This window comes from Paroedura picta, chromosome 8 (genome assembly GCF_049243985.1).
Source record: "Paroedura picta isolate Pp20150507F chromosome 8, Ppicta_v3.0, whole genome shotgun sequence".
Lineage (NCBI taxonomy): Eukaryota > Metazoa > Chordata > Lepidosauria > Squamata > Gekkonidae > Paroedura > Paroedura picta.
In genome coordinates, this window is record NC_135376.1 from 36,269,588 (window position 1) to 36,296,665 (window position 27,078).

A 27,078-nucleotide genomic window follows, 5' to 3' on the forward strand; every position below is an offset into this window, starting at 1 on the left:
GCGCACGCGCCTTTATGCACAGCCTCCTTGACGCTTTTTTTGTCGTTATGCAAAGGACTGACTTATTGCCACAAGTTGCATGGGCGTGTCAACAGGAGAGGAGGCGGTGTTGAGGGTCGCCAGCGCGCATGCGCCGCGAAATACTGTGAGGCCGTTGGGCGGGTTCGGCGGCTGCGGCGGCGGTTTGGCTGGGAGAGGTCAGGGCGGCGGCCAGGTGAGGCGTTGCCTCGGGCGGTTCTTTTGAGGTGAGGATGCTTAATAAGGTCTTTCTAAGCGTGGATCCGGGGATGGGCGCGGAGCCACTTGCCGGTGTCTTTGCCCGCCCCTCGTTAGTACTTGGTCTTGTCTGTCCCGCCGTTATTCCCCGTGCCCCTTTGGTCGTGTGAAGCCCAGCAGTTGACGGGGCGGTAAAAAGGAGGGACGCGCCGAATCTGGCCCGGGCACGGGAAGACCCAGAAGGCGTGGGGATAAACTGAAGGTAGCACGGCCGATAGTGGCTGCAAACTTTAGCTCTGGAAAATGCTTCCCTTCCCTTCCCTTCCCTTCCCTTCCCTTCCCTTCCCTTCCCTTCCCTTCCCCAGACAATGTCCGAATCCGGCGGTGCACCCGAGGGATGTCTGGATTAGTGCTTGAGGCAATGGGACTGCCCTTGGGGTCCCGGCGGTAGGGCGGGGGGCCCAGAAGCTTGTCAGATGCCTTTGCCGAGCCTTCCGCCATCCTCCTCGCCGTGTGAGACGCTCCCAGCAGCGCCCTTCTCCTAGCGTGGCTTTTCCTCTCCAGAGGATGAGCGGCCTGCTCTGCCTGTGGAGGGAACGCGGTCAAATAGCCTTCCTGTGAAGAGCGGGACAGCTGTGGTCGCTCTGTACCGTGACAGGCTTCCGGTTGGAAACATGTCTGTACGTCGCGGGAAGAGGCGTCGAAGGCTGTTCGAGAGGATGCGCAACATCGGGGCGGGGAATGCCTTGATTAGGTTCTTTGAATAAGCTCCTTTTGTGTGTTTAGAAAGCGGGGGAAGCTTTAAAACTTCTGTGATGTTATTGCCGATCCTCCACTATGTTGTGTGTGTCCAAATTATTTGTGACCATTATTTGGCCATAGTGAAGTGATGATACTCATTGACTCCCAAGCCATATGTGGCGTTTCTGAATACTGTTCTCAAATGAGACGTAGGACCTGAGTTCCAGGAAGGTGAGCACTTTAGGAATTAGAATAGGGTCGTTATTGGGGTCCCAGGATAAAGCTAATAGGTTTATTTTAAATGACATTACAATTTGCAGACATATAGGAGTTATCTGTATGAGTCGGGGTAATCAAACTGCGGCCCTCCAGATGTCCATGGACTACAATTCCCAGGAGCCCCTGCCAGCATTCACTGGCAGGGGCTCCTGGGAATTGTAGTCCATGGACATCTGGAGGGCCGCAGTTTGACTACCCATGGAGCTGAAGTGGTAGAATGGGACTTATCTCTGTTGAATGCTAACAAAGGCTCCTTACAGAAGAGCCAGTGGGCTGTTTGTTGTTAGTGTCCAGACTCAGATTGGGGAGACATGCGTTTGAGACCCCACTATTCTGTGGAAGCTTGTTAAGTGACTTTAAACCAGTCATACACTCAGCCTTAATTACCTCACAGTGTTGTTGCTAGGTTAAATTGGAGGCGAGAACAATGTAATCTCTTTTTATTCCCCATTTGGAGACAGGTGAGGTAAAGAATTTAGCATGGAGAGAGTTTCTAACTTCCCCACCTCCTGCAGAACTAGAGTAAAACTCAAAAAACTTTAGAGCTAAAGTAAAATGTGGGCGGGGTGGCTAATACCCTAGGGCAGGGGTAGTCAAAACTGCGGCCCTCCAGATGTCCATGGACTACAATTCCCATGAGCCCCTGCCAGCATTTGCATGGTGTGTGCTGCCAGCATTTGCTGGCAGGGGCTCATGGGAATTGTAGTCCATGGACATCTGGAGGGCCGCAGTTTGACTACCCCTGCCCTAGAGAAAAGGACTAGTAATCAAAGAAATCTTGGATAGACTGGGAAATTGGCCATAGCAAAAAAAAAAATGAGTTTTACTTGGGAGAACTGTAAAGTATTACATTTGGATAAGAGAGCCAGCTTGGTGTAGTGGTTTGGACTGCAGACTTCTAATGTGGCGAGCTGGGTTTGATTCCACGTCCCCCCACATGCAGCCAGCTGGGTGACCTTGGTCTCACCACAGCACTGATAAAACTGTTCTGACCGAGTAGTAATATCAGGACTCTCTCAGCTTCACCTCCCTCCCATGATGTCTGTTGTGGGGAGCAGAAAGGGAAGGTGAATGTAAGCTGCTTTGAGACTCCTTCTGGTAGAGAAAAACAGCATATAAGAACCAACTCTTCTTCTAATTGTAATGCATAGATGATGTGGGATACCTGACTTCATATTAGTACATGTGAAAGGAATTCTGGTGGACAATAAGTTGAATACTAGCCAACAGTGCAATATGACAGCTAACAAGGCTAATACAATATATAAGCTGCATTGCTAGGAGTATAGAATCTAGAGCAAGAGGAGTTATAATGCCACTCTGTTCTGCTTTGGCTATATCTCATTTGAAATATTATGTTCAGTTCTGAGTGCTGTAGTTCAAGAACAATATTGAGAAGTTGGAATGTTTTCAGAGGAGGGTGACTTAAAGTGGTTGAAGGGTTGGAAACCATGCCTTATGAGGAAAGATTTAGAGAATTGGGTAAGTGTAGCTTGGGGATGAATAGGGCAAGGTAGACATGTTGAAGAAACAGCTGTATTTACTGCAGCTTTAAAGACAAGAACTAGGAGTAGTGGATTCCAATTACAGGAAAAGAGGTTCCGCTTAAATATTAGAAAGCATTTTCTGACAAGGCTGTTTGTAGATGGAATAAGCTGCTTTAGAGGGTGGTGGAGTCTCCCTTGTTGGAATTTTTTATGAGGGGATTGAATGGGCACCTGTCAGGAGTTTGTGATTTTTTTAAGTTTCTGAGAACTTAAAATCACTGTTGTGATTTTCTCTATTTCTCTAACTTCCTTCACTACTTACTGTACTGTTCTGAAAGCCCTAGCATGTCTTAAGACATTTTATCTCTGGATGCTATTCTGTTTTCCCCTGCCTTGCTCGGTCACTGAACTGTGTTGCTCACAGCTCTCCATCCCCAATTTTGCTAAAGCTTCTCTCCCTAAGGCTGCTATCGTATAAGAAAATCTAAAATAAATAAAATACTCCAAAGTAGCAATCCCCAACCTGTGGGCCACGGACCACATGTGGTCCTTCAACTAAATGGAGGTGGGCCCCGAAGGACGCCTTCTCCCCCCCCCCAGCCCTTTACAACACACTTCATTGTTGTGGCGTGTCTGTATCTTATTTTGAAGGGATGTTAAACATTACCATAGCGATCAGAGAGTGTTAGGGCAGTGGTTGAGAGTAGAGGAGTAAACTACCCCCCCACCGGGCCTCAGTAAAAGGCGTTGAGTGGTCCCCGGTGATAAAAAGGTTGGGGACCACTGCTCCAAAGCACTGGTTACATGAAAGGCTTGATTTTGTAACTTAGTGTAGTGACCTGAAGAGAAATATGCTTTTACTTGGAAGCAAAACACACAACATATATATGAAAACACACAGACCCAAGGTGAATTTGTGACAGGCCCCAATGAATAAATCAGATTAGATGATGCCCAAATGTAATTATTTATGTTATATAATCTCAAGAACTAAATGACAGTTTCTGCACAAGGAATCTGCCTCTGGGACAGCCTCTGGTAGCTGGTGGGTTTTAGAGCCCTCTCCACATGATATCGTCTACATCCTGAGGCAGTCCAGTTTTGGCCAGATTTGCCTCGGGATGAGGGAATCACCAAAACTCGATTTGCCACTTCTTATCTTGCATCCCATTGGTGAGCAAACAGGGGCAAGCTCGTATAGAGGGGGAAAGGTGCAATAGTCTCTGTAACATTGTCCCACTCTCCCCTCTCCGTTTCCTGCTCCAAGTTTTTTTTTTAATGGTGTGCTTTTAATGGTCTGCATTGCTGCAAAACCGCAAAGCTACTTTGTAAAGGGTAAAATAAAGTCCTATTTGAAGTGCCCATGGCCTTTTTGGGATAAGGCAGGCAAAACACAGTCCCGTTTATGTTTTCTGGAGGTGGGGAAGGAACGGAGAAGGGGAGGGCACATCACGAAGCAGCCCTCTCCCAATCATCCAGGCATGCGTGCTCCTTGTTTTTAAGCCTACCATTTACACAAAATCATTCTTCAGGGTCCAGTTACCTTGTCCAGCCTCTCATAAATTAGGCAGGAAAAAACACAGTCCTGTTTGTGTTTTCTGGAGGTGAGAAATGAATGGGGAAGGGTGTGTGTGATGAAGCAGCCCTCTCTCAATCAGTGTGTAGGCTTTATTAAGCCCACTTTTCATACACAATCACTCATCTGGGTCCAGTTACCATCTCCAGCCTTTCACACTTCTACCCAAACACCATAAATCCCCCCCAAAGGGGGGGGGTGCAGTATCATTCTGGCGTTTCTCCATAGCAATGCAGAAGTGTTAATATTTTATTGAAAATGCTTCAATGTTGTGCCATTACTGCATGGCAACATGGGAGTGCCTTAAAAAAAATATCGGGGTTCAGGGGGAAGAAATTTTCAGTCCACGAGATAACCGCTGTGCCGTGATTGGTGACTTGCTGCGATTGATAAGCCAAGGAGTGAAGGGAGAAGTTTGACTTGTTTTCCCTTGAAGCCTCATTGGGAGACAATAAGCCGCAACAGGGCAAAGGGAAACCGTGAGAGGGGTCTCCCATATGAAGGGCTGCAAACATGAGATTTACCATCCTGCGTTTGCAAGCAGGAGGCTTTTTTCCCCTCTGTATGTAAATGGTTGATGTATTTTTAGCCCAGAATTACTTTCTGTGAAAAGTTTGCAGTTGAAAAAATCATGTGGGAAAACAGGAAACTAGAATTCAGGGCAAGAGAAAACAGCCTTACAAACAAATTCTCAAAAATGATCTGCCCATTTTGACTAGCTTACTTGCCCACATGTACCTCTAATAGTCACTTGTGACCTAACAAAAAAGAAACCCCATATCAGGGGTAGTCAAACTGCAGATATCTATGGACTACAATTCCCATGATCCCCTGCCAGCATTTGCTGGCTGAGGCACATGAGAATTGTAGTCCATGGACATCTGGAGGGCTGCAGTTTGACTACCCCTGCCCCATATGGTTGCATTATGCAATTGTTACTTGCTTCTGGCAGCCAGACAGTGGTTATTGACAAGCTCACTTACAAATATTAGTATATATTCATACAAAGTAAAATCAGATATTATTATTCTCTACTGGTACAACACCTTTGTTTATTGCTTACTCAAAAGTCAGGTATTCTCACTGCATTTGCCAAAGTTCAAGCAGTGAAGTAAGTTTCCTAGATAAGGGCATCACCATAACTATTTATCTGAGCTTGTTATCACTGCCTGATCTTTTGATTGCTGTTGTACAATACACTGCACCATAAATGATAACTTGAAACCACATCTCACTTACTCATCTAGCAGCCTTTGTTTCAAGTACCCAACACTTAGGCTACTCCCACAAAGAGTGTACCTAAGAAACCCGGTAAAAACAAGGGTATTTAGAACAAAAAAAATTTCATTGTCCAGAGGTAATCCCCTTAGTATAGTGTGTACATACATGATGGAATCTGCTGTAGTCAGTAATAAACCGAATATGTTTTTCTTTACAGATTGACTGAGCCTCTGTAGAGATGTCTAAGGTAAGGAATGCTACTTTTGTTAACTAATAAATGTGTGTATTTATACATGTTGTCAAATCACTTCCAACTTATGACCCTCTGATTTAATGACTTCCAAAATGTCTTATTGTTAAGACCCTTTTTCAGATCTTGCTAACAGAGTACTGTGAATTTCTTGATTGAGTCACTTCATCTCATGTTGGGTCTTCCTCTTTTCCAGCTGACTTTCTTTAGCATTATTTTCTTTTCTAGTGACTGTTGTTTCTTATAATATGAACAAAATAGCCTCAGTATAGTCTGCTTCTCGAGCGAGTTCAGGCTTGATTTGTTGTAGAACTAACTTATTTGTCTTTTGGCAGTCCAGAGGATCTGTGAAACTCTCCTTCAACTAATGTTTTCTGCTTATAAAGGATACTTATACTGATGTCCAATACTGTTTTCATGATTAATGCAAAAATGCTGTTTTTCTTTTAGTCCACTTGCTTTCTGCTTGTGTTTGCATCTGTTTAATGCTACTGAAGCTTGAGATGGGTTAGCTCATTTTCACTAAAATCTATTATCATTTATACGGTACTTTATAGTACATACGGATGATCTTTTCCCATTGTAATGAAAATGTCTAATTAATATTCAATATTATAGTTTTGTTCTTTATTGAAAAATTATAGTCTTCATATTTTTAAACTGAAACTAATCAATTCTGTCAACTGAATATATAATTTTAGATAACTTTTTGCGAGTTATAGATTGATGGCTTAAGTGCCAGCTGCTTGATTGCAATGAAATTCAGGCTCTGTACATGGAGTTGGGAAGGGGATTGCTCAGGCAAATATAGGTGGATGGGAGTAAAAACCACCAATTATTTATCATGCGGTTTTTAGAGTGACAGTATCTGTTAAGAGTGTAATTTAAACAAATGCAGTCTTCTGTTTCTTTTTAGCAACAACCTGCTCAGTTTCCCAATCCAGAAACACCTGGTTATGTAGGATTTGCAAACCTTCCCAACCAGGTTCATCGGAAATCTGTGAAAAAAGGCTTTGAGTTCACCCTTATGGTGGTTGGTAAGAATAATTTTGATAATTCTTTTAAGCAGCCTTTTATGCAAGTGCATCATTTTTTTAAGTTTGGTTAAACATAGGCTTAGATTTTAATTATAACTTCTGCTGATGGAAGGCACTTCAGCAAGCAGAAGAGGGGTAGGCTATTTTTACTTTTTTTTCCCCCTCCTGCATACCCCACTTCACCCCTGGACTCTTCTTGGATGTTCATCAGCCAGGGGTATAATTGGAGCTTCAGTGCTATAGTGCATGTTTTACAATCATACTTCACCAGTTTCCTCCAAACATGAATACTGTGAAGAGAATAAAGAGGATTCCATTTCTACCCTTTGTTTCCCCTGATATCACATCTGGCCAAGGAATCCTCTTAGAAACATTGAGGGATCATTCCCATTCAGAGCAAAGATTCCAGAGCTATGTAGACCAGTGGTCTGTTCCTACATTAGGAAGGTTCATGTGCTTTATAAACCACAAGAAAGATGAATTGTTGAGAATTCTTGTTGAAATCTCATTACTGGGATTTTTATTGGCAGCGACTGTAATAGTATATACAAACTCTATCATCCTAGTATGTGTCATGATCAGAAAATGCTCTCATCCTAAGGCTCAAGGCCCTTCTGCTCACTAGGTAATAACATGGGGAAGAATTAATCTAGCACTTGCTGTCATGAAGTCTTAAGTGCTGCTGTACCACAAAACCCTGTCTAGCCAACTGTCCACTATGATCATCTCAACTTTAACTTTCTTAGACAGCTTTATTCAGGTCCCACCACCAGCCTGAAACTGTTAACCAAGTTACTTTTTGGTCATGCATCTCTTAGTAATGTTATGATCAGAGATGTGAATTTCTAAGAAAAATTTCAATTGGAAAATTATCAAGTGCCCCAAATAGAGATTTTTTAGATTCTACATGTATTCTATATTAGTTGAATGTACCACTAACAATAAATACTTGAATTAAAATATTTGATTAGGGAAAAAATCTGGACCCTGTGTGCTATATGCAAATTAATTCAAAATTTATATGGAATGGGGCTGTGACTTAAAACAGTAGCCTGGTTCCTGTGGAAAATATCTGCTGATGATAAGAATTTTTGTCAGTAGAGTTGGACATTTCACCTTTTCCTACTTGCTATATTCCTAAAATGCTGCTCCTAGGATGGGGACTTATAGGAATAACATATTAAGGGGAGTTTGAGGTCCGCAGCAAGAGAGTTGAATTGGTAGAAATTGCCCCTTTCTTCAGTCTGTGGAAATTTTGCCCTGGATCCAGCCCTTTATAGCATGTATAAGACTGTTAAAATATAAGAAGGCTAGAACACTGAAAACTGTTGACATGTGAATTTTATTATAATCAAAGAAGGGTGTATGATATGCTTTAGGCATTATTGTCTGATCATCATGAGCCCACCAGGGAAGGGTAGAATACAAATAAAAACTTGTTATATTAGCATCATTTAACTGTTACATGGAGTCACTCGAACATTTCACTTTTCCTGAATGTAATATCATTTGCTAATTCCATAGCAAATGCTGACTTCTACCATGTGAGAGCCTCTTGTGGCACAGAGTGGTAAGGCAGCAGTCATGCAGTCTGAAGCTCTGCCCATGAGGCTGGGAGTTTGATGCCAGCAGCCAGCTCAAGGTTGACTCAGCCTTCCATCCTTCCGAGGTCGGTAAAATGAGTACTCAGCTTGCTGGGGGGTAAACGGTAATGACCGGGGAAGGCATTGGCAAACTACCCCGTATTGAGTCTGCCATGAAAACACTAGAGGGCGTCACCCCAAGGGTCAGACATGACCCAGTGCTTGCACAGGGGATACCTTTACCTTTACCATGTGAGAGGAGGCATATAAATATTTTAGCTTTGGCTGACAGATTAAATGAAAACCAATCAGATGTAACTTAACTTTCTATTTGGATTCTTGCATGTATTTGTAGCTTTATTCTCATATGTACATATGCAGACACACATACTGATTACAAATCAGTAAATATGTGCTCTCATATAATTCTCTTAGGGATCAATCACCTGAAAAAATTAATTTCAGTTTATAATCTATGAAGCAGTTTTTGTTTCTAATGGTTCTACTTAACTATTTGCTTGATTATTCACTTTTTAAACTCATCTTGTCTAAACTACAGTCTAATATAAAATCCTTTCTGCAAAATATGGTAGTAGAGTTCATTCTTGTCTTAATCTAGAATTGGCCACCATGTTAGTTGATAACCTAAAACTGCTGAATGAATCCAGTGTTCTTGGCCGAGAGAACATCTGCAAGAAAGCCTTTTGAGCCCGAGATCCATTGTAAATAGTTTGCTGAGCTTTCTGTATCTTGCATTGAGGGATCAGAGATTGGCGATGCATTAAAAAGAAAATATGAATATCTTCAAATTCTTAATTCCATTTAGAATAGTGATCCCCAACCTGTGGGCTGCGGACCACATGTGGTCGTCGACTAATTGGAGGTGGGCCACGAAGGACGCCTTTTCCCCCCTCCCCAGCCCTTTACTTCATCCCCCCCAGCCCTTTACAACACACTTTGGGTGTCATTGTCTCCCATCACTCCCAGATGGGACTATCTTGTTGCAGAGAAACAAGCTCAGGGTTCCCATTGATTTGTCATTGTCAAGAGTTAAAATTTCCATGAAAATAAAATGTTCCTTATGTTCATTGTTGTGGCGTGTCTGTATCTTATTTTGAAGGGATGTTTAAACATTACCATAGCGATCAGAGAGCGTTAGGGCAGTGGTTGAGAGTAGAGGAGTAAACTACCACCCCCCACCGGGCCTCAGTAAAATTGTCAAGTGTTGAGTGGTCCCCGTTGATAAAAAGGTTGGGGACCACTGATTTAGAAGACCTGTACTGTATGTCGTTTATTTTTTTCTTTTCAAAAAGTGTATATTCCTCTGCTAACCCCCTACACTTGAAATGAACAAAAGTAGTGTGTTTTTAAATAAATTGCTTGTTCATAGGTAATTGTAGATTTTATCAGGCACTAAAGTAGGTCAGTACCCAGCTCCCTAAGTATCTCAAATAACTTTTGGTCCCCTTTAATCAATGCTCATTTTCAGGTCCCTTTAATCACCATCTTTTGTCACCTGATATAATCACCTTTTATTATAGCCTCTTGCTGACCATTGTAGCTGACTGTCAAATCCTTTTGTATAATTTTTCCCTAATAAACTGCAACAGAAATTGGACAGTATTAGAGCTCAGAGGAGTCCCAATGAAGAAGCGTAATACTAGCAACAAGGAATCTTTAAAAACAACAACCGGGGAGCCAGCCAAAACCAGTTATGAAAGTTAAAAGCCAGCAAGGGTTACCTCTACATTGTACCGAATTCTGTATCTGCCTACAGAAATGAAGTTGTGGGTACTGTACTCAGTTCAGTGAACAGATTTATTCCTTTGAGGCTGAAGCCTGCAGCAGCCAAGACCAACATCTGTAAAATATTCAAGGAGGAGCATCTCACTTCCAGTTTGTCTATTGTCATGGAGAGTGAGGATATTATGAGGAATAGTGCGTCCTCGAAACGAGGCTTATTCCATGGGTCATAGTAGCACAGCTGGCATCCTACTTGGCCCTGGAACACCTAGTCACAGTGATCCATGCAACAGTAACCTCTAGACTGGATTTATAAGAAATAGACTGACTTACTTTTGGACCAGTCCAGGGGACTGTTCTTCATTAATGACATAAACTGTCAACAGTGTTCCAAGTTAAGAGTACAATTCAGTTTGATGAAGAAAACAACTCAAAATATGGGTAATCTTGAGTACAGACTCTGAAAGGCTATGTTATTTGTGCTTATGAACTTATTTTCCTGTTGATTTTTAGGTGAGTCCGGGCTGGGAAAATCAACTCTAATAAATAGCCTGTTCTTAACAGATCTCTATCCAGAAAGAATAATCCCAGGAGCAGCTGGTAATCATTAATTATTTCTTATTTCTTAATTATTTCATATGTATGTCAACACATTTCCCAGTGCTATGATGTCTAGGCTATATATATTTTTTGTCGAATCTTCCTTAAAACCTTGGTAGTACTTTTTCTTTTTTTGTGGAGACTCCTTTTCTACAAAGGATCCAAGTGTAGATCAGACTATAATGTAGAATTTCTGATGAGAATTGGCAGTCATGCAATGTGCAACTTCTTATGTACCACAATGTATACCTTGTACTGACCAGCCTTTTTGAGCACATTTGGAATTCTGACACAGGATGGTGAGCACAACCCCAAAATTGCTGTTACAAGAGGTAGAGCAAACAAACAAAAAATGATCGGGAAGTGAATTTATAGAGAGATTTCACAATTCTTCACAATTTTAGCCAGAAGCTGTGTATGTTACTGGGAGGGTAACATTGGATGTCTTTGACTTAAATCAGTGGTTCCCCAACTTTTTCAGGCTGGTGCAGGCCATATCCCTCATACCCCTCACACACATATTTCCTGGTGTTAGATCTATTGCAGCAGCCATATTTTAGTCTAAGGGGAAAAATAAGTTCTTTGTAAAAGACATTTGTAAAATCCACTTTGGATCCTCATTGGAGAGAAAGGTAGAGAGAGAGAAAGAAGCAAGCAATGGAAGATCCCATGGCCAGGAGCAAGCAGGAGAAGGCTTTTCCAACTACCCAACGATAGGGACTTTGGGAGAAGGGTTGCCAAACCTGGATTAAGAAATTCCTGGAGATCTGGGGTGGAGTTGAGAAGGACAGAGTCTGAGGAGAGGAATGAAGCAGGAATATGATCACATCCAGCACACCTTCTGAAGCAGCCTTTTTCTTCAGGAAGCTAAGCAGGGTTGGCCCTGGTCATCACTGGGATGGGGGACCACCAAGGAAGTGGGTCACTACTACCCGGAGACAGGCAGTGGCAAGCCACCTCGGAAACATCTCTTGCTAAGAAAATGTAGCCAGATCAGGAGACTTAGACTGCTGCCTCTCTACTGCTCCCAGATCCCTCACCACAACCCTCCAGATCCCTCCAACAACCCGAGGGGGGGCATACTGTCCACTTTGGGAACCCCAACTTAAATCTAGCACTGCTTTGCTTTGTAATTCCATTTTTCAGCTGATAAGTAAAACATTAATGCACCATAGTTTGCATTTCATCTATATTTTGATCAGACTTGCAGGATGATAGTTGCTGTTTCCTGATTTTGCTTCAAGATTTACTTTGAATAGCTTTCTGAGATCAGTTTTTGTTGCCTTTCAGAGAAAATTGAAAGAACTGTGCAGATTGAAGCTTCAACTGTAGAAATAGAAGAAAGGGGGGTAAAGCTCCGACTGACTGTTGTGGACACACCAGGATATGGTGATGCTATCAATTGTCGAGACTGGTATGTATGTAGTGGAATAGTTTCACTTCAGGAAGGCAGTGCATACTTGTGTTGTGAAGTCTGCCATCTTAAAGTCAAACAAGCTTGCATACAACATTCCACTCAGATGAATGAGTGCTGAAGAGACCAGTGTTCAAATCTTTATTGAACATGGAACTGACTGGGTGACTTTTGGGTGATCGTGTGCCACTCACTCAGCCTAACCAACATTGTTGATAACTTGGGGAACAGAGATGCCCTCTACCCTGAAGTATGAGTGATGGGAGGTGGAGTTGTTTGTTTTTATCACCATCTTGTTTGTTTTTTACTTTTGTTTAGCCATTATGCTATTGTGGGAGTACTTTTGTAATGGATACAATTTTAATGGGATTTTATTGTTATTGATGAAATATTATATATTGTAAGTTTTTAATGTGTGTTATATATATGATGTTTTATGTGAACTGCCACAAGCCAGTTCATGGGAGTGGCAGTATACAATTATAATAAAGTAAATAAATAACTTCTAGAAAATGGCATGGGATAAAAATGTTGTTGGAACTTGTCTTATGTAAAGTTTTTTCCTGCACCCCAGTATATATGCTGTTTTGTGAGCATGTGTGTATGGACTTGTGCAGGAATTTTCTACTAACTAAGCATGGCAAATGGTGCAGTTTGCCTCCTTATAATGTTCTTGAAAGCTTTGGAGCTGTCTTTACCCTTCCTTAGCTTGTTAACTCTGTAGAATTCATTGTAATGTTGGACCTTTCCTTAAGGCCTTTCCTTAAAAGCAGACTTGATAATTTCTCAGCCTTTCTATTCCAATAAAACCACAAACTACAATGAAAGGGTTGCATGCTGCTCTCAGCAAAAGTAAGTTATCCGTATATATTGGTCTGAACATGTCATTGAGGCTGGAGAGATCGCTGTAATAAGCATTGTGGTTCTAGTAGTTATTCCCAGGATTGGAAGTATTTTCTTTAGTTATAATTCACACATACTTCTTTGTAGTGGCTTTTCCAAGAGTATTCTAGATTTTTCATTAGCCAGGAGTGTTAATCTCTTTTGAGATTTATTGGTATTGTTGTTATTTATTAAATTTTTATTCAGCATTCCCAAAATGGCTCAGGGCCATTTCTTTGTTCACTGTTTAAATCCAACCATCCTTTTAAAGGATTGAATATTTATTTAGATTAATTGTTCATATTTGATTTACAGTTTCAAGACTATAATTTCCTATATTGATGAGCAATTTGAACGCTATCTTCACGATGAAAGTGGCTTGAACAGGCGGCATATTGTCGATAACCGAGTTCACTGCTGTTTCTATTTCATTTCACCATTTGGACATGGGTAGGCATTATTATGGATTTGTACTGAAAGCATTTGCTTAATGATTTGATCTTTGTACTTAGCAATATTCTAAAAATTAGAATTGCTATTGTTCAATATGGGTGGTAATGAAGTTAAAAATGGCTTTAAACAAAGAGAAATTAATAATTTTATTGGAAGATTTTTGTTTGCTTGATACTGTGTAATGAGTTATGTAATGAGTGGAGGGTCCCTGGCCTCAGAGAAGAAAAATGGCCTTGGCCAGGGCTTTTTCAAAACTGGCCTGATTGAATGCTCTCCCTAGTGACAGCAGGGCCCTCTGAGAAACAGTTCCAGAGGCCTTCAAAATAAAGGACCGGAATAACATTATGCAAATGCTGCCCTCTCTGTCTGAGAACCATCTAATTCGGTGGTCCCCAACCACCGGGCTGCGGCCCGATGCTGGGCTGCGAAGGCCCTGGCACTGGGCCGCGGCTCCCTCTCCCCGCCCCCCTGCAGTAAAAAACGTCCCAGGCCGCAAGCTTGCGGCCCGGCAAGCGTCTTACTGTGGGAGGGGGGGGGAGAGGGAAGCAGGGCTGCGCATGCGCATTTTCGGCCGCACATGGTGCATGCGCGGTCCAGCTGCCCATGGCAGCCAGGCAATCACCCTCCCTGCTGCCGCCGGTCCTCAGCCTGAAAAAGGTTGGAGACCACTGATCTAATCCACTGATTAAACACCGCCCAACCCTCAGAAGATCTAAATATTCAGAATAGGTGATTTTAATGTATTTGACTAATTTTTGAACGTAATTGTTTAATGTGTTATATGTATTATATTTATATTGTTTTATTCTGATGTTACCCACCCTGAGTCAACTGAGAAGGGTGGGATATAAGAATATTTTAAAATTATTATCATTATTACTTATTTTTAGTCTCAAGCCCTTGGATGTTGAGTTCATGAAAGCCATACACAACAAAGTGAATATAGCGCCTGTAATTGCAAAAGCTGATACCCTTACACTGAAGGAGCGGGAGAGGCTGAAGAAAAGGGTGAGTGTTTCATATAGCTAGAGAAACATTGAGGCATTTTGTTGAAGCTTAGTAGAGCCAACAAAAGAGAGAATTGAAGTAATACTGATTTCTGACTTAATTCTGTGGACATAGGGGTTTAGGAGCCTGGCATGAAATATAGCTGAGTGTACACCTTCACCCTGCCCCCTTTGCTATTACCTAGCTCAGAATATTATCACATATAGAGCCCTTGGTCACTCATATCTACAGGACCACCTTATGCTTCTCCTGTATGCCACCATAACAGCTTTGCTCATTAGAGCATTCCTGTAATTGCTTGTAGATGTTATTCTCTGTTGTGCTTCCCTGTCACCTACCTGATGATATTAGAAAGGCACCTTCCTACCTTTCTGCAAACAATGCAAAAACTGAATTGTTCAAAAAGGGCTTTTTTACATGGGTAATTTGAACTGTACTGTAATGAAAAGTGTCAGAAAGATGCTTTGGTAAAAGTATATGGACTGTGGACTACATTGTTTAATACGTACTGTGTGTTGTTCCTGCTATGTATTTTCTGTATTGTTTTAACATGCTATATTAATGCTTATGCTATCTTTTAGGTGCTCCTTCAGATTTCTGCAATCTAAATCTTATTGTATTTCTTAAGGGAGGATGTCCTAGGTCGAGGTGTCTAGCCAGCCAAGCTCCAAAGCTGCCCTTGTAACATGGGGAGAAGGGACTTGGTCAATCAAGTTTTTTTTCCTTCCTCCCTGGCAAGGGGCAGGTGCATTCATTCTGGAATCTGATTTTTTTTTACTTTTGCCTGGGCCCCAGAATCTCTAAAGCCATCTCTCTAGGTACAAGGGAATGCAGTGCAAAATGGGGCTGGGAAAAAAACATTGTATGCTCATTGTATGGATGAGCCGATAGGGTTGTGAATGTCCTGCATAGTGCTGGGGGTTGGGGGTTGACTCATGAGGTCCCTTCCAACTCTATGATTCTATGATTCATTAATTTGGAATCTAGATCAGGATTTTTGTGTATTTACTTTCAGATTCTGGATGAAATTGAAGAGCATAGCATCAAGATTTATCACTTGCCGGATGTTGACTCTGATGAAGATGAAGACTTTAAAGAACAGACCAGACTTCTGAAGGTAAAAACTGTTTATCAGGTAACTGTAATATAAATCATTTATAGAGACCACTGCATTAATTGTTGGTAGGCTCTGAGGCAACCCTGTTTGTGAATACTTCTTATTCTGTACAGACCTGAGAGATAAGACCTGCAACTAGCATACTTGACCATTGCCTTTCATAGCAGATAATAACTGAGTATGGAGGGCAGGCCAAGGGCATGGTAGACGCAATAAATACCTCACTGAGGTGGAGGGTGGTTCCCATGCCACTTAAGGAAGAAATGTGACCACTTCTAAAATCTCTCTTGACACAACCCCATTTTAATAATTTGGCCATTCACCAATATTACATTGTTGGGCAAGGTGATTGAAAGCATGGTGGCTTCTTCATGTCAGGGGGTCTAAGTGATGCTAAGAGTGCTGTTCTTTCCTGTGACCTTTGTTCCACAGGGTCCCACAAGATTCCATTATATTTCCTTTACCATTTGATATAAACAGAAAACAGTTTAGAATGCATAATTTCAGTGTTGTGTCAAGTACTGTGATTCTTTTTGCTTCAAGTTCACATTCAAAGTATTGGTGATTACCGTTAAATCCGTTAATAACCTAGGGCCCTCACAGTTGTTGAATCTAATTTCCTGGTAAACGACCATGTACCAACTGTATTCTCCAGACAGCCTTTCTTTATGATACCCACCCTTAGCTTTCTATATGATAGCAGCCAGGTCACAGGTTTTTTCTGTGGTGTGGGTCCTGTCCTTTGGAATGGTCTGCCAGAAGGTGGTAACACATACTTATTCTAGAGAGCTTTTAGTAGAAGGTAAGCTGTTTTGACAAATTTGTGTTTTTATTTTTAATTCTGTAAATTTTAAAAATATTTTTAGTTGGACTTATGTTCCTGCAGCCTGATGTTCCATTGTTAGTTTCCTTGAGGATGAGATGAGGCAGGATATAAATGTTTCAAATAAGTATTATTTTATTTTATTTTAATTTTTAAAGCCATTTTAAGATTTTACCAAAAATCAGCATTTAATTGTAAAACTAATAAATTGGATACTTTGATCATTTTCCTACAGTTTCCAGATGTGTCTTCATATAACACTGTAATCTGTGCTCTGTTATTATGCTTAAGTGGTTGAAGATAGTTTTCCTTTTATAAGTATTTAGTATGGTACTGAAGATTACAGAACGTCCTACTACTTCAGGAAGATACAATGTTATCATAACGATTTAAATCCTCAATTTCAGGCCAGCATTCCATTTTGTGTAGTGGGATCCAATCAACTTATTGAAGCTAAAGGTAAAAAGGTCAGAGGTCGTCTCTATCCATGGGGAGTTGTTGAAGTAGAGAACCCAGAGCACAATGACTTCTTAAAATTAAGAACCATGCTAATGTAAGCATATTGAATTTACCTCGATATTTATTTGTTCATCCTATCTTCTTAGAGAAAAGCCCACTCTTTCTCTGTACTAAAAATTGTAATCACATTAAATAAAATGTTCTCAATATCTGTTAAAACAGTAGAACATGAACAAATTATACAAAAGACTTTCTGTACTTAAGAATGTTAGAATAAGTAAATTGTATACATTTGTTTTGCTTACTTTTGCTTCCCAAATTAGTTTTCCAGTTGCAATGATTTTATAAGGCTGAAAACAAGGAGACAATGGAGTAAGTAGGTATGCAACTAGTGAGTGGGTGGCCTAAAAACATTTGTGACCAGGAAGTAATTTAGCTGTGTGCATTATTGATGCTTCACATACCATATACTTTTTTCCTGTTGGTTATTTGGAGTATTGTCTGGGTATTCGTAATACTTTTCCATGATTTTTCTGTGATGAAGCACAGTGCAAGTGATAGTGGAGAACATTAAATAAATGCAGAGGTATCTATAGATAACAGATTGTAAAACCGATGTACACAGAGTAGTTATTCCTGAGTTCTTCTGTGCAAAGTCTATTTGAACCAGTTTTTCTTGTGATCATGGAAAAGACTTCAATACCCAGTACAGTTCTGTCATTCTTTCAAAGCTGTTCTGTGTTCCTAAAAAGACTAAATCTCAGCTTCCATGTTTGTTCATTCCCCTCTGTCATCCCATTTTTTGGATCTTTGAGAGTAAGTGATTAAATGGAGCAGAATAGGAACACATATTCAGATGTATGCCCGTAGGCTTTCTGTGTGTAAATTTGGCCCCTGGCTGCCTGACATGGCTCTGTGTATTAAAGTTAGCTACAACTGAAGGACTAGGGGAAATAAACCGTGCATAAGTAATATGATGATGTGAGAAACTTGCAAAAAGGTTTAACAAAAAGAGCAAGTGTGTGAGAGCCACCATGATGTAGTGGTTGAAGTGTTGGACTAGAATCTGGGAACTCCAGGTTTAAATCCCCACTTATGCCTTGGAAGTTTAGTGGGTGACATTGGCCCAATCACACTCTCAGCCTCTCAGAATTGTAGTGAGGATAAAATGGAGGAGAGGAGAAAGATGTAAGTCACTTTGGTTCCCCATTTTTTGTGAAATGCAGGATATAAAGTAAATAAATGTAATCAGATGTTTGGGCATAAAGGTATTAGTCCCTTAAGAATGAACATGATGTTGTTTTGTGATTCCAGCTCCCACATGCAAGATCTCCAGGAAGTAACTCAAGACCTTCATTATGAAAACTTCCGTTCTGAAAGACTTAAGAAGGGTGGCAGGTTGGTACCTCATATTTGGATCTATAGAAAGACCAGCATCACACAAAACTTAAATGCCTGATATTCAATTTAAAACTGTTGTAAGCTGCTGGTGTCTTTGAACACAGAGTAACATCTCTGTAGTGAATTCCTTTGCATTGAAAAATACAGTGAAAGCCAGTTCATTGTTATGCCTAAAGTAACTATGATAACTATATTAGAACTCTACCTTACTGGTGTCACAGTCATATTCAGTATCTAGGGCTGAGCAATTGGATCCTGACAACGAGTCTGTGATTTCTTGCTTGTGTTTTGATGTGACCTACAAGGTAGGTGACTGTGGACAGCAATAGCCCTATAAACTTCTACCCTTTGAAATGGGGAAGATAATTCTGTCCCATTTTGAGAAACTTGAATGGGTTGTGTTCTCTACATCAGCTGGCTGGGCATGAGAGAGGACTCTCCTCTGGTCCTTACAAATAAATGATGGGCCCCTTTGCAGAACCCCAGGTGTCTGCTTTGTTCTCATCTATCTTTGCTTTAAAAAAATTAATGAATATTTATAAAATACATTTACATTCCTGATGCAGACAAGTTTTTAGCTAAATGTTTTTCATATATGTAAGACCAAATTCACGAGGAACTGGGAGGAAGAAGAAATCCTGTTCCCTCCTGCATTTCCCCTCTTCTAGTTCTTCTGTCTTCCATTCTGCTTGCTTGCCTGTCATCCACCCTCCTAACCCTTACTTTTTCTCCTTCCCTTTCTCCTTCCCTTCTTTCATTGTCAAGAATACCCAAAATCCCACCCATTTGTCTTCCTCTGTGACGTTTGGATGTAGGTACTCTTTTTAACGTTTTTTTCTGCAGAAGGTATATACTTTAGCCTTTCATGCCTCTCTCTGGTCTATATATTTTAAAATATTCCCTCAGGGGCATACTTGACTATTAGATATAAGAAGTTAAAAGCCATATTTGTTAATAATTCTTTTCTCATTTCCCCCACTTTATGTAGGAAGGTAGAAGATGAGGAAGCAAATAAAGACCAAATCTTGCTGGAAAAGGAAGCTGAAGTAAGGTTATTGTTTTTAGTTTAAAATACTTTACACAGCAGCAGCATTAGTAGTGAACAATTCTGCTCCATGCTCCACATGGCACCCTTTTAAATACTTGAAGATGGTTATCAGATCCCCTCTCAGTCTCCTCTCTAGGCTAAACACACCAAGCTCTCCCAGCCTTTCTTCATAAGTCTTGGTCTCCAAACCCCTGTAAAGTTACAAGCTAACAAGGTTACTGCAGACAATATGACACAGCTTTCTTCCTCCCCATTCCATATCGAATTAATATGCCAGGATCAAAACAGTCCCAAAAATAAAGATCAAAGTATGCATGCATCCTTAATGTAGCCTACTGATTGATCAACAAAACTTACTATAATCAAAGGCATGACTGACCAAAAGCAAGTCCCATTGAGATCATAATATCCAGAAGACTGCAACCTTAACTATTGTAACATACCGCTTAAAAGGCTGATGCTACAAGTACTACTGTATTTAGTAAAAAAGTGAGTTGGGCATCACACAGTTCAGCCTTGGAGTTCTAAGGCGAAAACACAAGACAGATTGTTACGTATCTATTTTCTGAATCTTAACACTGACTATGTTCTCCATTTATGGATTTCTGAAGTACAGATCTGGAATTATTTAACTTCGGTGCAAAAGGCTGACATGCAACAATACACACAATAATAAATACTTGTTGCACAAAAGGGAGGCAAAATAGAGGGACCTTGGTGCATTAGAAAGTAATGTGGGAATAAAAACAACTAACTGATCTAATTCGTGGAACAAACAGGCTGAAGTCTGCAATCATAAATTGCTACCATCTTAGCTAATTAGTTTCAATTTGTTTTTTTTTAAACGTAATATTTAAAGCAGAAGCAGTTTAGTCACATCATGACAATTCAACAAGGCTCTCTTAAGAAAAGGACTTTGAGGGCCTTCATTTGCCCCTTTTTAGCACTGACAGTGCAATTCTTATTAGAATACATGCTTCGAAGTCCACAAACATAAGGCAGTAATTCTGATTAGGTCTGTAGATATTAAGCCAAGCTTCAAAGTTATCAAATATTCATGCTTGCCATAAGTGCTTACAGACTTCAACACTGAAATGGAAGGATACCACCAACTGTGACCAGCCTATTTAATGTTTGTAGTTTAGGAATTCAGACAGATTGTAAACTGGCTTTGAGGTTTATAGTCTCAGATCCAATTCCTTGAAGAACATAGTTTCTCTCTTGCCCCAGAGGGACAGATCAGAATGAATGGGATGAAATTAATTCAAAAGAAATTCCATCTAAACATCCAGAAGAAGCTCCTGACAGAGTGGTTTCTCAGTGGAACAGGCTTCCTCGGGAGGTGGTGGGTTCTCCATCTTTGGAAATTTTTAAACATTGGCTAGATAGCCATCTGACAGAGAGGCTAATTCTGTGAAGGCAAAGGGGTGGCAGGTTACAGTAGATGAGCGATTGGGATGTGAGCGTCCTGCATAGTGCAGGGGGTTGGACTAGATGACCCACGAGGTCCCTTCCAACTCTATGATTCTAGAGGAGCCATACTGATAAAAAAAGAAAGGTTAAGTGGGCTTTTTTATTTTCCCAGCTCCGCCGCATGCAAGAGATGATTGCAAGGATGCAGGCACAGATGCAGATGCACAGACAAGGAGGTGAAGGAGATAGTGGTATGCTCCATGGGCACAAAGTCTAAATGATTTGGTAAGTTTTATTTTATAAATCTTAAAATGAGTATGCATAAAAATATTGCTATGCAGGTTAAGCACTATAGGAAAGTAAATACCAGTTTAATGCAAATGTTGACTTCTGGATAAGTTCAGTTGTCTGTTACATCTAAAAGGATTGTTTTTATTTAAAATGAAATTAGCTGTTTCTGTACTGTGCCAGAAACCTGATAATTCCTACTCAAATGTAAAAAAATTTCAGTGGTGGCTCCCCAGTCCCCAGTTATGTGCCACACATGTTGCCTTGCAGCTCCTCTATATTGGAAAGATCCAGAAGGACCATATATTGAGTTTCATTACTTTATACTTTGTACTTGTATCCTTATACTGATTTAGTGCAAACTATCTTGGCTCCTTCCTCTGTTTTAAAAGACTTACATAAAAATGGAGAGTTAAAAGGTTACAAGGTGATAGGCGTGGGAAATTGTACCTCTGAGTTCTGCATAAGTTGCATTCTAAATCAGTGCACTGAAACTTCACCAAACGAGGTGCTCTGGTTGATCACAAGAGACTTTAGTTGTGAGGCAAAGAAAAAGAGAGGCATGGAACAAAGAGTGTAATCTAAAGCAGTGGTCCCCAACCTTTCTGAGGTTGGGGACCGGCAGGGCATTGGGGCGCGGCCTGCGGCCCGCGCGGGCCACGCCCACGCTTCGGCCCGCGCCGCGGGCCACACCCATGCATCGGGCCGCGCCCGCGGCCCGCGCCCGGGTGACGCGCCCACGCATCGGGACGCGCCCGCATGGGCGCGGCTGGCCCTGATTCCCTCTCCCCGCCCTCCCGCAGTAAGAAGCTTCCCGGGCCGCAAGCTTGCGGCCCGGGAAGTTTTTTACTGCGGGGAGAGGGAGCCGCGGCCCGGCACCGGGCCGCAGCCCGCAGGTTGGGGACCACTGATCTAAAGGAACTTTGCCCACATTGTAGAGGAGGAAGAGTATTCAGACCCTCATACATACACCTACCCATCTTGCAGATAAAGAATAACCAAATTTCTGATTCTGCCTGAGAAACAAAATTGCCTTGAAACATTAGGATGTAGCTCACATTGATCATGGAGCAATTAGAAATGAGAGGAGGATAAAGAAATTGAATAATTCTACTATAAGAGTTAGATATTTGTGTGTTTTTTTCTTGGTTCTCGCCCCCCCTCCAAGACAATAAAAGCTACCATGCTGGATAGAAGTCATTCTAGTTTATTAGAACAATTAGTTCACCCAACAGATGTAAAGTAAGAGATGGGGAGGAAACTGCTGGATTAGAATTTCTTTACCAATGCTGAAACAGTTAAATAGCATCATATGGCTGCTTTGCATTGATCCCACAATTTTAAAACTAAAGTATTGTAACATGTACTCCAAATGGTAATGATACCCGTTATGTATGAGATGATTCAAATGTTGTACTGGTTAAAATAAAAGTTTGTAGAGGAAAGAGTGGATAACTTACTAAAAAGTTTGTTTATTTTGTCAGGTATTTGCATTAACAAGAGGCTCTTGAGATGCCGTGATGTATTCTGTGGAGAGAAATGCCTGTTACTCTGCAGTGATGTAGGAGCTCCCATTTGCATTTAATGGACAAATATGTGACTGTCATTTCTTAATGCCTACTTTATAAACAATTTACATTTTAATTCTTTAATGTGGCAATTTTACTTACTACTCTTCTACTGAGCTGTTTTTATTACAATGGAGTATACTAATATTCAGATTTTTTTTCTAAAGTTATCTAATAGCATGGATTATTACCACTATTAATTATTGTGTTTTTGTGTTTTTGTTTGTTTGTTTTGCACTGAAAAATCAACTGACCAACACCAAAGTCCAAAATACTTGTTCAATTTGGACTTCCTCCATAGCCTTCCCTGTGTAAGGTAGTACTTGATAAAATCCACTATTCAATACAAAACCCTCTATGAAAACCAAATCTCCCGGGCAGCCAAAGTTATTATTTGGTCACATGACAGCAGTGCTGAGATTTTGTTGGGAAAAACTACAAAGTCTCATGTATATGAGGCTTTTGGGGATGGAGAGTTTTGCACAGAGGCTTTCTAGCAGGGCAAATGACAAAATAAGTAATTGTTTAGTGCCATTTTTTAATATTTAATAACATGACAATTTGTGCCTGTGAACACTCTGCTGTTCTAAAGCTTAATTTTGTCAAGTAACTACCAAGCATGTTCTTTTGTCGGGTCAACTAAAGAAAAATCAGTATTAAATATTAAAGGCATTTTGTCACATCTTCAGGGACCTACTTTTCTGTAGACTTTGAGCAATTGCTTTTTTTAAAAACAAAGCGGAACCAAAACCCCATTTAAGTATGTGGAGACCAAATGCATCCTGATTTAAGTTGTTCTCCTTAACCATTCAGACCCAAATTGAGTGGATGTGAGCACTTCATTTTTTCTATGAATTTTTTAAAAAGAGTTTGAACTTCAACATTCACAAAACAAGGGGAAGTGAATTACAGAGCAAAACTAAATTTTGTGCCCTCTATCCTTGTAGCTTAAGAAACATGTATAAATAACACTTTGGAAATCTCCAGGTTGGATGTTTTGCATAAGTTCTCCTGGTCAGTGCTGTGTATTTATTGTTTCTGGTAAGTTTCATGTCCGTATACTGTATTTTGACTTAAAAAGATGATTCAGAAAAATGTGAAAAATAAATGTTCTAGCCCCACTGGCATCACCAAACCAAAAAAATGTTCATGCAGAGTAAACTAAAAACTTGTTTATTTCAGCAAACAGCAGTAATTTTCGTTCTTTTAGGGATAGCAGAGAAAGTTTCTGTTTGAAGTTGCTTCCTTTGAAAATGGCATGAATATAATTGCACATGCCTATGTTATATGCTATGAAAAACTCCCTGATCCCTTTTCCCTTTTTAAAGAGAAAAGTAAACATCCCTTTAAGCCAGACCTTTTTTTTTTTCCTGTAGTTGAAACAACAGGTTGGGGCTGGGTTTTAAAAAATTTCTCTAACATTCAATTCAAAACTTGCAAAGCTGCAATGGAGGAAAATTGCTTACCATGTCTTCCTTTTCTGAATCTTCACATCCCCCCCCCTCCTCCGGTTACTTGACAAACTATTAACTATTGCTACTGCATAATTTGTAACTGCTGAAACAATGTATTCCTGTGCCAAAAGGCTGAACATTTATATTTAATCAGACATCATGTTCCATCACTACATGTATATTCTCTCAATATAGCTTAATCTTACATGTTTTATAATCATTATCTTAGTCTCTAAGTCATTCTGGATCTAGACCTGCCATAACTGACCCTAATTAGCATGAAAGGAAGCAAAATGTATCTTAATACCCTTATTTTTAAACAAAAATCAATTCTTTAAAAATATGCAAAAATATTGAAGTAGATACGCAAAGTATGTATTTTTGTAATTTAAATGGAAACACTGAAACTTGGCTGTGTTTAAATCTATTAGCAAGGAACTTTGCTTATAAGTAGGTCAGAAAATTTTAGTATCTTTTGTCTGTAGCCTCATACCCTCCCCCAAAACTAAAATCTTCTGTATACTTTGTGGGATAGTCATACTGCACTGGTTGCAGAAGCAGTCGTGGGGTTAATTCCTGCAACAAGGGGAGGAGTTGGCAGAACCTCCCCACCTTGCATAACTGAGCAAGTTGCTAATGCAAGACTGCAAAGGAAAAAATGTTTTTTGAACAAACTTGCTCCATTCATAGTGAACAGCTGGGTTGCAGAAGGCTTGGATCCAACCTTCTGTGTCTATATAAGATGGTTGCTATAATAAACAATATAGCACTGAAATAAACTGTTACAAGTATTATAAAAATGTGAACTTTTAGTGTGTGCCAAATAGCTGGTATAACCCTGTACACAATATATCTCGATTTCTTTACACCATCAGGGTAACTGCTATGTTTGTGAATTGCTTGAAACTGATTCTGTTCACCTGCATGTGTGTTTTGGTTGCTGTGACTAGGACTTTATTATGTAGTCTAGTATACCTGTGGAATTGTATCTTTGAAGTGTCTTGTGTGTTTTGATACAAGTGTCAAAACAATTACTTTTTAATAATTACTAAGCTGTTATAAACTACGTTTTTAGGATATCTCAATTTTTTAATTTTCTGAACATTCTTCAACCAAGTGAAATTTCTGTTCCATAAGACTTACGAACTCTGTGCCTGGTATAGCTCTTTAATCTGTATCTCTTCCTGCTACAAGCCCCTTTCTAATATTTAGCTTTGAAGGAAAATATGAAAGCATTATTTCTGGAGCATCCTCTGAACTTGAGAAACAGATATTTGACATCAAAAAGTTATCTGTAGGATGCATCTACAAAGCTATTTCAGACATTTTTTTTAATAGAACACGTACTTTTTATATTTGGATACTCAAGGGCTACGTTTTATACACATATTAACACATTTGATTTTCTGTACTCTGAAATTAGCCAAGACTATTAATAAAAATAACATAACATGTTATGTGTTCAGTCTTTTTGTGCAAATTAACCATTCACAGATGCCAGTAGGAAAGAGATTCAAAAGTGTGACTCTGCTTTGAAGATGGCATCTTGCAACAAGCATATTGATTATATGGGTTACTAGAAATTAAGGGTTACTAGAAATTATATAGGTTACTAGAAATGGGTTACTAGAAATTATATGGATTACTAGGGATTACTGTAAAAATACAGCAGGCACTAGGAAGAGTTGTGGCAGGGCCCCTCCTCCAGCAAGACTCCGGCTTCAGGCCGGGGAGAGGAGCAGGGTCCTTGTTGCTTCCCCCCAGCATGAAAGCTTTTCTCCCAGCCCCTTCTCGGCGCATGGGGTGGTGTTGCGGTGGCCATGGCTTGTCCCATCCGGCGAAGGCTCAGGCGGCGGTGGCTCGGCGGAGGCGGCATCAACACTCTGTGGGGCGGGGGAGGGCCCTGCCGCGTTTTCCAGCCGACGGGCATGTGTTGTCGCGGGGGAGTAGGCAGCCCATACATTGGCGATGTGTGGGTTGAGGCATGGCAGTGGGCTCGTGGCGGCCTAGGGGGCGCTGCGCGTTGTGCAACGTGGTGATGGCAGCCAGACAGAGCAACAACAGGGCTGTTGAGGGGGGTGGGAGGCGCTTTGCTCTTCCTGATGGGCTTTGCGCCTGCCGATTGGCCATTCATTCACCTGACTGGCTGGTTGGCTGGAATGCCTGTCAGTCGGGGGGAGGGGCCAATCGCCCCCATCCCAGACAGGTACAGCTTACAGTGACCTTACTGTTTTATTTAAGAGGAAAGATAATAAATCCTATGTAACACTTAGGATGTTTATATTAGTCATTTTTCTCTAGGAAAACAGCCCTACCATTTAAAATGCTAGCATATTAGAGCTGGTGAGACTCCAAAGAACGTTTTCATTTGGTCCAACAGGGAAAGTGCTGACATACATCACCAGCTGGGGCACTGCACACAAGCCTTTTCAACTCTGTCAGGCAACTAAAGAGTGACCAAGTTTTACAATTAAAATCAATGACTTTCTAAAGATTAGAGCAGTGGTCATAGGTGGAACTTTCATATGCCATCTTCAGTGCAGTGCCGCGTTGGGACAGTACATGCAGAGGCCAGTTATTGATAGAAGCTTCTAGTTTCCTTAGGAACCAGTGGGAGGGGTTTCCCCAGAGTAGGCACAATGTTTTTTCCTGCTGAAACTGTCACATACTCCCAAGAATCAGTAGCCCCCTCCCTTAGTTACTTTCTTGCTGCTGTTGTGATAGAAACTTTGCTAGCCTCTTCCCCATTTCATTGTTTGTTCTCATCCTTCAGTCAAATATGAAAAAGTAAGGTGGGCTTGTATTCTGGGAACCTGGTCTTGTGTTTTATCAGATCAGATATTCTTTCTTGCCTCACATAGGGGTGAGGTAGCCTTGGATGATCTACCTCCTCTTCAGTGCTGTTACTGACTCTATAATGCGAGCCACTTCCACGCCTCATTACAGACATGTCTGTCAAGGCATCGTGTGCAGTTATTGAACCATCTGCCACTAAAACGACACACAATAATAAGCAT

General features: G+C 40.7%; 1 protein-coding gene across 3 annotated transcripts; it reads left to right on the forward strand.

The window, feature by feature from the left end:
• Positions 1–80: 80 nt before the first annotated feature.
• Positions 81–25,513, forward strand: SEPTIN2 (septin 2). 3 transcript variants are annotated; one of them, XM_077349033.1, is made up of 13 exons: positions 81–214; positions 5,738–5,767; positions 6,687–6,807; positions 10,647–10,733; positions 12,024–12,147; positions 13,345–13,479; positions 14,373–14,490; positions 15,506–15,607; positions 16,838–16,983; positions 18,204–18,287; positions 19,279–19,336; positions 20,924–21,036; positions 22,524–25,513. In XM_077349033.1, the coding sequence occupies exons 2-12, from the start codon at positions 5,759–5,761 to the stop codon at positions 21,026–21,028; spliced, it is 1,089 nt and encodes a 362-aa protein (XP_077205148.1). In that variant the 5' UTR covers positions 81–214; positions 5,738–5,758; the 3' UTR covers positions 21,029–21,036; positions 22,524–25,513. The 3 variants fall into 3 exon arrangements, with proteins under 3 accessions (XP_077205148.1, XP_077205147.1, XP_077205149.1); XM_077349032.1 differs by having other exon boundaries at positions 98–245; XM_077349034.1 differs by lacking the exon at positions 81–214 and adding an exon at positions 319–478.
• Positions 25,514–27,078: the final 1,565 nt, after the last annotated feature.

Bases quoted from the DNA above. Each gene is read 5' to 3' on its own strand.
- SEPTIN2 (XM_077349033.1), top strand. The intron at 12,148-13,344 runs GTATGTATGTAG...TTTGATTTACAG, and splicing joins GCTATCAATTGTCGAGACTG to TTTCAAGACTATAATTTCCT. The intron at 14,491-15,505 runs GTGAGTGTTTCA...ATTTACTTTCAG, and splicing joins GGGAGAGGCTGAAGAAAAGG to ATTCTGGATGAAATTGAAGA.